This window comes from Callorhinus ursinus, unplaced genomic scaffold (assembly GCF_003265705.2).
Source record: "Callorhinus ursinus isolate GAN/ISIS: 27379988/994484 unplaced genomic scaffold, GSC_fseal_2.0 scaffold115, whole genome shotgun sequence".
Lineage (NCBI taxonomy): Eukaryota > Metazoa > Chordata > Mammalia > Carnivora > Otariidae > Callorhinus > Callorhinus ursinus.
This window is the reverse complement of record NW_027397177.1, coordinates 812,048-824,838: the sequence shown is the minus strand read 5'-3', so window position 1 is coordinate 824,838 and position 12,791 is coordinate 812,048. Positions and strand designations below refer to the sequence as shown.

Here is a 12,791-nt window from a genome sequence, read left to right as displayed (position 1 = left end):
GCCTGCCCGGGGCCAGGATCCTCAGGTCCCCACACCCTGCAACCATTTGGGGACCCTAATGGTGGAGAATCGAGGTCACTCTGCTCCACACCCCCTCGGCTCCCTGGCCCAGCTAGTCAGCATTCCGGCCTGGGGTTCACTCCAGGTCTGCTGGCCAACTCTCTGCACAGCTGGGCTCTGAGCTGGCAGCTTTGGGGTGACCTCCGAGCCACCACCTTTCTCTGGCAGCAGAGGACTTGAATGAGACCAGAGCGACCTAGGGGCAGCTCTTCCCCACCTTGGCCTGCCACACCACTATTCCCACTCGCCGGCCCAGGTGGGTCCTCCCTGCTACAGCTGCACGGCTCGGCCCTCTGTCCTTGGGGCCCGGGGCTCTGTGAGGCAAGGTGTTTCTGTAACTTGGGCTGATTTAACACTGCCTCTCAGAGTTGGTCCTGGAAGGAGCTCTTTTTTTTGGACCCTTATTTTGTGTCTGGAAGCTGACTAGGTATTGTGATCATTTTTCTCTTTCCCTGAGTGCAGAAGGGAAGGATATAAATTTTTTTTAATTTATTTATTTGACAGAGAGACACAGCGAGAGAAGGAACAGAAGCAGGGGGAGAGGGAGAGGGAGAAGCAGGCCTCCTGCGAAGCAGGGAGCCTTATGTGGGGCTCGATCCCACGACCCTGGGATCACGACCTGAGCCAAAGGCAGACGCCTAACGACTGAGCCACCCGGGCGCACCCGGGAAGGATATAAATTTTTATCATGCAAAGAACCACAGCTATTTGGTTAGGAAAACTCATTGCTGTGAATGCTCTCATTTCCTGCTTAATGTCCATGTTCATTTAATGTGACACCTTGTGTCCAGCAAAAGGGAGACCGGCTATCTGCCTAAGACTTGGCTACCAGCCTGTAAAGCCCCGCTGACCATCTCCCTGGCATATCCTGATGGCTGCCGGGCCCAGGGGCTGAGGAAGACAGCTCCTCGGGGTGGCATTGTTAGGAAGCCAGACGGAGAGGCTCTGGCTGGGCGGAGGTGGGCCCAGTGTCGGACCCGGGTGGGATGGGGCTGGCAGATCCCAGGCAAGCCTGGAGCCAGCCCCCACTGGGGAGGAGGCCCTGGGGCCCCCCACCCTCCCTGCTGCCTCCCTGGGGCACCTGAGCTCGGCAGCCCGCTTGGCATTTCCTGCACTGGTGGGGCTGCCAAGGAGCCAGGTGCCTGCCATGAGGCCCTCACTTTGTGTGGGTGCCCCCCTAGGGGAGCGGATCAGGGGCCTTCAAACTCGAGAGGCAGGTGGAGGGCTCTTTAAGCTGCAGCTTCATGGGTCTGAATTAAGGCTTTTGTTTCTGCTTCCTCCCCCATTCAGATTTTGAACGAGAAAGCCTGCCCTGTGATTAGGCTAATCCCACGGTAGTGATAGCTTCGCATGAAATGTTTGCACACTGGAGGGCACAGAGAGCGAAGTTGCCCAGAACACACATACAACTGCATCAGGGGCTCCTGGGGTGTAGGGTGGCGGCTGCCCGCGTGGGCTGATGCCCTTGTGTCCGGGTCTCTTAATACAGTGACAAGGCGAGTGTTTCCATTCCTCCGAGGCTCACTCAGGCCCTCCCCCCAGATCCGACAAGCTGGTCCTGACTTCCGCTGCTGCCAGCACCCCTGTCCTCCTGTGGCTCACCAGGGCCGGCATTATTCCCTGCACCTTGGAAGCCAGCCTTGGCCGCATGGTTCCCAGGCCCTCTTCCTGGCCAGGGGTCCCCTCAGCAGCCAGAGGGACTTGTCTACAGTTTCAAGGGTACCTATAAAAACAAACCAGAGCCCCTCTTCCGGCCCTCCTTACCCCTCGTGATCTGGAGGCTCCAGAGTCTGTCTGGTTTTGCTTTGGCATTTTCCTACTTCAGCTCATTTAAAGGGAGTTCTCTGAGTTCTTGGATTCTGCGTTCTGCAAAGAATAACGATTATTTGATGAATTGGAGGCAGGGATGGAGTGAAAACCAATATTGTTGATAATCCTTGCTCACAAAGGCAAGACCCAAAATTACCTTCAAGAAGGCAGGACGCTTGTTTGCTTATGAGATTTCAGCTCTACACATGTGGTCAAGGACACCCACTTCGGAATGGCTGAGCTGGCACCGGCCTTCTCCCAGATGTGCCTTCTGTTGGTAACTCAGAGCTGGTGGCCTGAGAATGGTGGGCCCCCGTGACTGGGAGGTGGGAGCGGGAGGCCCAGAGCACTGAGGTGGCTCCGTGGGAGGAGCTGCCTGGCCGCCTGCTCTACCTCCTTGTCCAACTCCCCATCCACATAGTGCAAGAGGTTTAGGGAGGGCCCCAGGGGCTGCAGAAATAAGCCAGTTTTGCCAAAATCAGGAGACTGCCTTCCTGTGTCCTCAGCAATGTGACATGAGGATCTGGAGCCGTCCTGTAGGCTGTGGCCGGCAGCCGGCTGGCTCCTGCTGGAGGGTCCACGTCACAGAGGCCGGAAGGCTCCAAGACAGGCCGGGACAGCCCCATTGTCCAACAGAGGGGTTCCCCCAGTACCTGCATGCTGTGGCTGTCTGAGAGGCAGTCGGCCTGCGCCATGGCCACCACTGGAAACAGGGAGGAAAGGGCACTGCGTGTTTGGCATTGACGCTTTTACCCAACTTCGTGGGATGTTCAAAGCAGTTAAATTCTGCTTGCATTTTAAGTAACTCAGAATTTCACGTCTAAAAGAAAAGCCTGTACCGTTCACCGTATACATCAAGTACAAAAGACATTAGGATATGTCATTCTGAAAACGTCGCTTCACAGAGACCTACCTATTACATGTACGTGTGGCCACGTACACACGTGGATACGCACGTACGCCAACATGTCTGTCTCTTAGACATTGCCAGGCCTCTGTGCGGCCCTGAGTGCCTCTCGGTGCTCCTACCAGCTGTGGGGCCCAGGGTCCCTCTCAACTTTTTCACATGGTGAGCTCTGTTCACTTGCCCCAAACATGACTCCAGCCCAGTTCTGTCCCCAGCCCCCGAGAGGAAGCCATGTGCAGTTGCTTCCCGCAGGGCACCTGCAGCAGTATTCCACGGGATATACTGCTTTTTGAAATGGAATTATATCATTAGTACCTGCCGGGATTAGTGCTGACATTGGGCTTATCCATCCTTACATCACCTCCTCTTATTCAAAGGCTGAGGGGGTGATCTGACAAGCCCACCCACATGTTGCCACCTGGGCGGGAATTTTCATTCCGTGTTAGGTTCTGCACACACGTGTGTATGTGTGCTTGTGTGCGTGTGTGTTCATGCGTGCAGAGTGGAGCTGGGTCCCAGTGTCCTGTGTCTCCCTCTGCCCCCAGGTGCCTTCATCCTTGCTGCAGGGAGCTGGCTCTCCTGGCCCCGGCCCGTGTGTGGCAGGGCTGGACAGGCACATGCGGGCCTTCCACGGTTTGAGGATATTCTGGCCCCAGCTGCTGCTTTCCCAGAAGCCTCCCTATTGTCCCGTGCCCTCCCCGTCCTGCAAAGCATGTCTGCTTCCATCTTGGCTGCCGAAGATCTGGAGGGACCCCATTGGCAGAATTTACATGAGGACAGAAGGAAAACCATTCCCCTTGTTCTGATGGGACTTTTCTTCACACGCCTGTGGACTTTGCATTGATCGCACTCCCAGGACCCTTCACGGGACATGTGCTGTTCTGTCACTGACCACTCACATCCTTCACCACCAGGCAATTTTCTGATTCAGCGACACTGTGTTTGTCATTTATTTCACAGTCAGAGCCTCTGGGAAGTGGGTTTTGTGCCTTGGGACAACCTGTTTGAACAGTTAGCCTCAGCTGACTCATCAACAGTGACACGTCAACTGACCAGGCACCCCCAGAAAGCTGAAGGGCCCCGTCCCCCCTGCGGAGGCCCCAGTCAGGACAGCTGTGCGTGGGCCACGGTGGGCCACGTGTGGGACTCACCGTTCTTTCTGTCTGTGTCCATTCCTCTAACAGGTTGGTGGTCGGGGCCAGCTGTATCCTTTGCGGGCATGCAGGTGACAGCCGGCTGTGCTCACAGTCCTGAGAGTGGATACCCGGTTCCTACAGCCCCTCCCCCACGGCCCTCCCTTCCGGCAGGGAGGACGTCTGCTGCCTGGAGCCAGGCACTTACAGGGCCACTCAGTGCAGATGACCTGCACTCAGGGGACAATTTGAGGTTGACCTTTGAGGCTAGGGCTTCCTGGAGGCATTTCCTGAGCCACACGCTGAGACGGCTGAGCCTGTCGGGCCAGCTGGATACAGCCGTGAGGCAGGTGGTGCTCCCTGGAGAGCAGCCCCGTCCAGGCCCGGTCCTTCAGAGGGAGTGGTAACACCAGAGAGGGTCAAGAGAGGAGCCATGGGAGGATCTGAGGTCAGGAGAGGGGATAGCAGGGGGAAGGTGAAAGCTGGGACTGCTAGCTGGGAACATGGGTCGAGGGCCGCTGTTGCGTTTCTTTCGCCAAGAAGACTCTTCTCTCAGTGGCTACTCAGACCCCTTGGGGGTTGGGGGTAGGGCCAGGCACCAAAGGCTGACGTTAAACTGCCAAGAGCCTGGACAAATGCCCCATGGAGGCAGAAGCCACCTGGGCCCTGGGTACTGGAGGGTGCCCACGTCCCGTGGCTACAAGAGTCCCTACCTCACCTTGGACACGCGTTTATGAGGTCGGCGGTGGGGGATGGGGTGGAAGGGGGTCTTTGTGTTGCTGTTGGGAGCCTCCTTCAGGCTGACTGGAGATTGGTGGGGGAGTGGGTGGCTGGCCAGGGCACTGGGGGTCTCGCCCCTTGGCTCCTGATGTCACGATCCATTAGCATTCTTAGCTTCTGGCAGATGTGGCCCTGGAGTGTGCTGGCTTCCTCACCGGGCTCGGACTGGACACCACCGTCATGATAAGAAGCATCCCCCTCCGGGGCTTTGACCAGGTATGGCCACGTGTGCCCCAGGTCCCACCCTGTGCTCTCTCCCAGGCAGGTGTGGGTGTGGTCTAGCAGTGAAGTCTCAGTCTTTAGAAGCTGGCCCTTGAGTAAGGAGATTGTTCCTGAAGTAGAAAACACCTGCCAGAGTGTGGAAGGAAGGGCTGGCCCATGGAACGTGCGGCAACATGCCCCCTGGACCAAAGGGATGTTGGTGAGCACGCCAGGCCAGCCTCACAGACCACAGGGTTGGGTCAGCCCTTCTAGTCACTCCATTAGTAAGCAGAAAGCATGTGTCAGCTAACTCGCTGTCCCCCATCTCCCTTGCTGAGCCCCTCAGGTGTCTGAGTGAGGTGCCACCTCCACAGGGGCAGCACCAGGTGAGGAAGCAGGTGCTAGACTGGTAAGGCCCTGCATGACCACCTCAGGAGCGGGCAGCCCCTGGCTGCCTTCCTAGTCACCCACCAGAGACTGAAAAGATGTGATTTATGAGTCAGGACAAGCACTATGGTGGCTCTCCTGGCCGGCGGTCCACCCTGAGCACTCAGAGCGTCCCCACAGCCTCTGGGGCCCCGCCAGTTCCACATCCTGTCCACTGTATGGGGCCAGCACTTCATGCAGCCTGCCTGGCAGGCGTGGCAGGAGCTCAGAGGGCCACCCTGTGGGGTCTGAAGAGTACAGGTTTTCCTGATCCGCGTCTGGGGCATAGACACCCCTGCTCACGGCAGAGGCATCCATGTCAGGAGCACGTGGTTTGCGGGGTTTTTTTTTTTAACTAAAACTCTTCAAGGAAAAGTCACCTGTTAAAACCGAAGTCTGGGGCTGTTGCTGTGAAGGTGTCAAAATGCCCTCTAACGTGCCCAAGAAGGAAGACAGACCCCTGTCTGTCAGTGCTCTCCAGCCTGGTGAGCTCTTGCGGAGGGAAGGAGTGGGCCTGCCCCCAGCCCCACCCCAGCCGGCGGACTCGGATACCTGGCCCTCGGTACTGTGCGGGGCCACGCGCTTTCTTTTTCTCTTTTCTCTTTTTTTTTTTAAGAGTTTATTTATTTGTTAGAGAGAGAGAGAGAACAAACAAGCAGGGAAAATAGCAGGCAGAGGGAGAGGGAGAAGCAGATCCCCCGCTGAGCAGGGAGCCCGCTGTGGGCTCGATCCCAGGACCCTGATCATGACCTGAGCCGAAGGCAGACGCTTAACCAACTGAGCCACCCAGGTGCCCCTCTTTCACTTCACTCCACACTCATGTACTAAGTGTCCACAGTGGGGCCACGGCATCCAGGGAAGGTCTCTGTGCCTCGGGCTATGTGTGGAGTGTGCCGGGCAGCAGAAGGGAGCCGCACTAGGCCACGCTGCAGGACACAGAGAAGGACATGGCCTGTGAAGCAGAGGGGCCGTAGGCACGAGGACCAGTCAGAAGACTGGTCTTCCAGCCCAGGCAGAAGTTGGGAGACCGACGAGAGGGGGTGCCCTGGGACATGGCACTGTGGTGAGGCCGGGTGGCCCAGGCCCTGCCTCAGAAGGATGTGCAGCCCTGGTGGCCAGCCTAGGGCCGGTGGTCTGGCCCCTTGGCTCAGTTGGGCCCAGTAGTTCCCCCACAGACTGTGACAGAGACTCCAGGCTTGTCAGGCGTCCAGAGGAATCAGCAGCCTACACTTGTGTTCTCGTGACTGGTGTGACAATCCTGAACAGGCAGGACTCCTCATGGTGTATGTTTCTAAATGAGCAGGCACCAGAGGATTTAAACAGTGGCTTTTATTTTCTCTTCAAAGAAAACGCTGTGTCCAACTAAGACTCTAACCTGTACAAGCCTCCCTAGCAGCCCCAGGAGCTGAGCCCCCATCTGTAGTCAGGGGGTGCAGAGCTTTCTAGGCTGGGAGGAGGGAGCCCTCTCAGCAGATGCTCTGGCCACCCCCACCCCCCCCACCATGCCTGCTACCTTGTATATCTTGGTGGGGAGCAGAGGGGCCCCCCTCTACTGTCCCAACTCCCCAGTGGCAGAGGAGGTGACAGCATGCGGGGGGGGGGGAGGGAGGGGTAGCAGGTTTGGAGTCAAGTGCCATCTCGTTTGGCCAGGCCAGAGCCTCCCGGGGAAGGGGGTGTTTGTCATTGCTTTTAGTGAAGACTTAGTTAATCAGCATGTAGAGAAGAGCCCATAGGTCAAGTGCATCCTCACCCAAGGGCCCCAGGTCCTCGGATTTGGAGCTGGCATCAGATGCTGTCCCAGCACAGCCTTCACTTCCACAGAGAACAAGGGGACCCAGAAGTGGGGGTGGACTGAGGCCACATAGCAGCAGAGGAGGGGCCTTGGACCTTCTCCTTTGGATGGACCTTTCTTGGGCTCGTCTAGGGCTTTTTCAAGCAGGCAGGAGACCACGTCCTTTTCTTCTCACAATCATCAGGAGTGGACGTTCTCACTGCCACCTGGGCCTCACAGCACGTTCTCTTGTGCTTTGCAGCAAATGTCTTCCTTGGTCACAGAATACATGGCCTCTCAAGGCACCCGGTTCCTGAGAGGCTGTACCCCCTCAAGAGTGCGGAGGCGCCCAGATGGCCAGCTCCAGGTTACCTGGGAGGACCTCACCTCCGGCAAGGAGGACATGGGCACCTTCAACACTGTCCTGTGGGCCACAGGTAAGGGTGCGCTGAGCCACACGTGAGCCCCACGGAGGGCAGCAACACCGCCTCCCCTTCCTGCTGTTGCCAGGCCTCCCCTCACCCTGCTGGCTTTGGGGGGGGGGCAGCTGTCACAGCACACCTCTTGGGCCATCATAACAGCCCGTGGCGTCATTTCCATCACTTCAGGGGGGTTGGTTTGAGCTCTGCAGGAGTGGATGCCCAACTGGCCTTTGTGGAAGTCACACTTTGCAGATTTCCAAAGATGGCATCAGTGATGGGGCAGAGGCCTTGGGCAGAATTAACCCATTGCTGACGTTGCCGGACATACTCCTTCCCAGGCTGACTGCTCCCTGCACCCCAAGGGGCAGGATGGAGAGTAGGGATGCAGTGGGGGAGATGCCTGCCCAGGGCCTGGGCCTCAGCTGGTCTGAGGGAAGGGACATGGGCTTTGAGGAAAGGCACCCTGGCCAGGAGCCAGGCGGGAAGAGCAGAGAGCTCACTGTGTTCATCGTGAGCCTGCTTGTGGTTGGGGTCTGGTCGCAGAGGGCTGACGGATTCTGGGGCCAACTGCAGCACACCTGCTCGGACATCGTGCCCACCTTGACAGCTGCGTCCTCTCGGGTTGGGATCTCGTTTCCCTAAGCCCCCTGCGTCTTCCTTTCTCTCGATATTTCCAGTTCGCCGGGGTCTCTCTGCGCTGAGCCCGGCCAGTTGTCCCTCCTCTGTGAACCCGGGCTCGGAATCTGTGTTGCCGTCAGAATCGTCATCTGCCTCCACGTCAGTTAACCGAATGTCTGCTGAGTGCTCAGAGGGGCAGTCACGTCAGCGTCTGTCAGGACCTGGTTGGCCTGGTCCCAGCATGCCTTGCAGTGAGGCTCCCGGGAGGAGCAGGGCTGCATCACAGAGCAGTGGACTTCCTAGAAGCCTCTCTGGTTTTCCTGAGTTCTCAGGACGCTTGGAAGTCAGACCATGACATAAACTCTGGAGGAGTCCGAGCTCTTCCTTGTGTGTGGTCAACACGAGCAGCTCTAAGGAGCAAGGAAAATGCCTTGCAGTTAATGTAGTGCCTCTTGCCCAGAATTTAGTAAACAGCCACAGGAGATATTCTTGTTCAAATTGTGAAAGGAAATTGGAGGTTTATTTTGTTGAACACTGCGAAAGATTATATAACCATTCCGATCCGGAAGCGTAAATTGACATTTGTCTCAAATTCCATTCTAAAAGGTGAAGTGGCAAGTTTCTCCCTTCCCATCTGCACCCCCAGCCTTTTCCTTTGTCCCCTGATATCACTTCGGGGACCCCAAACACCCACATCCCTCCTCTCGCTATTGGACAGAGGCAAACACTCATGCCCATGTGCCATCCGCTAAGCCCACGCTGATGGCAGTGGCTCAGAGGGCAAGGGCCTGTGCCGTCGGAAAGCCTCGAGGTCCGCCCAGCTTCCAGACAGGTCCCTGGTGGGCGACGTGCAGGGCCCCTGGCGCACTGCCTGCCCTCCCCTCTGCAGGAGTCCGTTTTATTTTCTGTATTTTCAAAAAGAGCATCCCCCAGACAGTCTGCCCGACGTGATTGATGCTGGGGGTGGAAGCTTTCACAGTCCTTGGCCTTTGACCTTGCTCCCTGAGGCGGCGCTGCGGCGGCGGCGGCGGTTTCTGGCACGCCTCCTGGGGCTGTACGGGCATGTGCTGACTTCGCTGCTCGCTCCTGGGCCAGGTTTTGTAAACAATCAGGAGCCACTTCCCAGTTTAACAACTGGGAATGTTTTCTGCTGGTTTACCCCATAAGCCTTTAACCAAGCATCATTTCTGCTCCCAATAAAGGATGATCCGATCTAGGAGGTTAAAATAAAACACCCCCACCCCCGGAGAGGGCGGGGGGCTGAAGGGCTGGCACAGCAAACAGCTCCCAGACCATACGTCCTGCCGCAGTAGCGAGCGCTGTGTGCACACAAGCTGGGTTTTGACGAGTGTTAAAAACAGGAGGGGAAGGATGCCCCTCGTGTCCGGAGGACACACGCTGAGGTCCGCAAGGAGCTTCCATGGGGCTGAGCTTGGGCCTGGCGCCTCGGTCACAGCTGGTGAGGACAGTATGCGCAGGGATGGCGAGGTGGGCCCTGCAGTCTGCAAGCCCGGGAGGACTCGGAGCCTCTTCCTCGGCCCAGCCTTGATCTCCACGTGGTGGATTAAACACATTAGCAGTTAAAGCAGTTAATTGCTGTGCAGGGGGCCGGCTCATTGTTTGTCTCTGAATCACCCACCCACACCAGGTGTCTCAGATAATAGACTGGGAACTCGCAGCGAGGAGGATTTCCTGTCTGCAGATGTGCCGATTACAGTGCTGAGTGAAGCCAGTCAGCCTGCGCAGCGCCGCGGGCTCGAATTCACCCTGTGCAGTTAACCAGTTGTGGCCTGAATCCTCGGCCGTCGTGGGAGGCGGTGGGGGAGCAGGGGCAGGACGGGGCAGCTGAGGGGACACTTGCGCGTGAGCTGGCCCTCAGCTGAGGTTTAACTTCGACTTTCTTTCGGAGGCCGGACTGGGGGCCTCTGGAGCAAAGCCCTGGGAAAGCCGGCCCCTAAAACCGTCCCGTGCCCCTCAGCATCTCTGGCCTCTAGAAGGTTTCCTGTCCCCCTCTCGAGGCAAGGGTGGAGGCTCTGGCGTATCCCTCCCTGGGCCACAGGAGTCCTGCCCATGGTCAGAAGGCCCAGACGGCTGGTGTTCCCACCATCTGGGGTGCCGGGAAGGGCTGTCCAGGCCCCGCCTCAGCAGCCCCCTTGGTCTGTTAGGAATCAGCTCTTTCTTCTTCCTCGGACTTTGTCTAGTTGCCCACCTGTGTGTAAAACCCACAAATAACTTCTGAGTCTCCAAAATGGTATAGAGCCAGAAGGCACTGGAGGCCTGGCTTTCCAACTTCTCTTTTTTTTTTTTTTCTAAATTTTATTTATGTATTTGGGAGAGAGAGCACGGGGGTGGTGGTGGTGGGAGGAGCAGAGGCAGAGGGACAGGCAGACTCCGCGCTGAGCACGGAGCCTGAAGCGGGGCTCAATCCCACCACCCTGAGATCACAACCTGAGCTGAAACCAAGAGACTCTCAACTGACTAAGGCACCTAGGCGCCCCCCCCCCGGCTTTCCGCCTTCTAATCCAACCCCCATATTGAGGACCCCACTCCATGTACAGCCCAACTACACAGAGTGTGGCCATGGACCACAGCCAGGGAGGTGGTGGCATCCTGGAGACAATGAGGGGGCCTGCGGTGCCCAGGGAGTGGAGTGCATCTGCCTGGGGGGGGCCCGCAACGCAGGGCTCCCCTCTCTACCATGGAGACTGCTGGCTCCGGTTTCCAGGAGGCCACCTTGGTCAGCTGATGGCTCCATGCCACAGACACCCCCCTTCGAGTCCTTGTGGAATATCCCCCCGCCCCGAGTGCCGGGTAGCAGCCCTGGGAGCTGGGGGCAAAACGGGAAGTGAGCCCCCGAGGCTGGGCATTCATGGGTGGGGATCTCTGAGTCCAGTACGAAGGATGGAGCAGTCCAGGACCCGCATGCCTCCTGACAGCTGTGAGAACCCAGGCTCTCCACAGCTGGCGCTGGGCTGCTGGAGACGGGCCGGCAGGCAGAGCGTGGGTGCGACCTTGTTGAGAGAAGCCCAGTCCAAGGCCACCGGGCCTGTTCTTTGGGCCTGTGTCTTGCTGTGGCTGTAGGAAGCTGCGTGTGGCCGTGTTCTTCCCAGGGGGTACTTCGGAGTGACCTAACCACCTGTCCCACACGCAGACCCCCCGGCTCACCTAAGGCCCACCTGTCTCCGCCGTCCAGGCCTGAAGAGAAGCACTGCTCTGCTTGTGAGCCCCTCATATGCCAACACCTTTTTATTTCAGTGTAAACGTCAAGTGTGTAACTAGCAACGTGAAGAGAGACTTAGATCCGTTTGTGTATGTGGTGTGCTTTCTTGGAGGCAAAGAGGACGTTCATGGAGCTCTTCCTGTAGGCACCTCTCACAGGCCAAGAGAAGTGGCTGGGCCTGAGACCACGGCCTTCCCCACCACACCGTGTGGCCCCTGCTTGTGAACCAGCGCCATTGACTCGGTGGCTGTCATTTATCTCAGCTCTGGCTCACCGTGGCACCAACCCATTGCAGAGGCCAGGCAAGGGCAGTGGGAAGGCAGCACCCGGGCTAACAGACCAGCCCTCTGCCCTCTGCTTGGGATGCCCTGCACCGCCACAGGGCCAAGAGTGATACCAGGCCTGCGAGCCGGCTCCTGCCTGTGTCCAGGGTCACCTTGACCCGCACAGTCCTCAGACCCAGGCCAGCCTGCCTTCGCCCTCATGGTCTTTGTACCAAGTCAAACTCAATATTTATGGTTAGAACTTGGTAGAAGCCAGTTGCTTTAAAAAGAAGAAGAAAGCTATAGTGAAAATGCTTCTAAAGGTAAATAGGCATCGTTTTTATGCATTAATGTGCACTAGCTAAATTTTGCAAGTGCTACTGGGAGCCATCAGGCAGCAGGAAGTTTATATTGACGTTTGTAATTGTTATAGCAATAATTACTACCTGCCAGGGAACGTGTTCCTTCCTGGGGGTTCCCGTGGACCAAGCTGCAGCTGGGCCCAAGCTGGAGGCTCCACCAAGTTCCAGGGCTGGCTGTGGGGGTTTAGGAGCCCATGTGAGCTTATTTTATGTGTTGTCAGTGTTGCGCACAGGCTTGAATAGGCAATGCCCATGATGTGTTTCGGAGGGGGGAGGAGGGGGAGGGATAGCGGTGAGCAGTGTCATCAGGATGGCCGGGGTGGTGGGGACAGTGGCAGGTGCTGGTGGTCACAGTAAGCCACAAGCCTCAGGTCATGCTAGGGTTCACTTATTCCTTCAGCAAACGTTGAGCCCTACCTAGGCCCCAGGGCAGCAGGACGGGTCCTCTGCCCTGCCCTTGGGGGACTTAGGTTGTGGCTGGGGTTCTGGGGCTCTTGTAGAAGGGGCCATTCGAAAAAATTAAAGGAGCCCTTTGCTGTTGTTATTCTGTCCCCTAAAGTCTCAAAGATGACAAGAGACACATAATAAATTTTTTAAGAGGTAGGCCTCAAGGGATCTGACTAGGGGTACCAAAGGTGTGAGTTCCGCCTTCTGCGTCTGGTCCGGGGTGTCCCACAGGCAGCCTAGGGGGAGTGGCTGGCCCTGCGGGGCCACGCATGTGCCCCCCAGGAGGGGTGCCCAGGCCCTCCGTGAGCCTGCAGGAAGCTGCTGGTCCGGCCTCCTGGACCCCCATCCTCCTGGCACTCACTCCCTCTCTGT

General features: G+C 57.6%; 1 protein-coding gene across 5 annotated transcripts in view; it reads left to right on the top strand.

Annotated features, from left to right (window-relative positions):
• Positions 1–12,791, top strand: part of TXNRD2 (thioredoxin reductase 2) — a 48,278-nt gene that overhangs the window by 21,938 nt on the left and 13,549 nt on the right. For all 5 annotated transcript variants that reach the window (XM_073889707.1, XM_073889706.1, XM_073889708.1 and 2 more), the window contains 3 exons: positions 3,961–3,980; positions 4,814–4,905; positions 7,350–7,524. In XM_073889707.1, the coding sequence (XP_073745808.1) occupies positions 3,961–3,980; positions 4,814–4,905; positions 7,350–7,524 (287 nt within the window). The remainder of the gene's footprint in view (positions 1–3,960; positions 3,981–4,813; positions 4,906–7,349; positions 7,525–12,791) is intronic.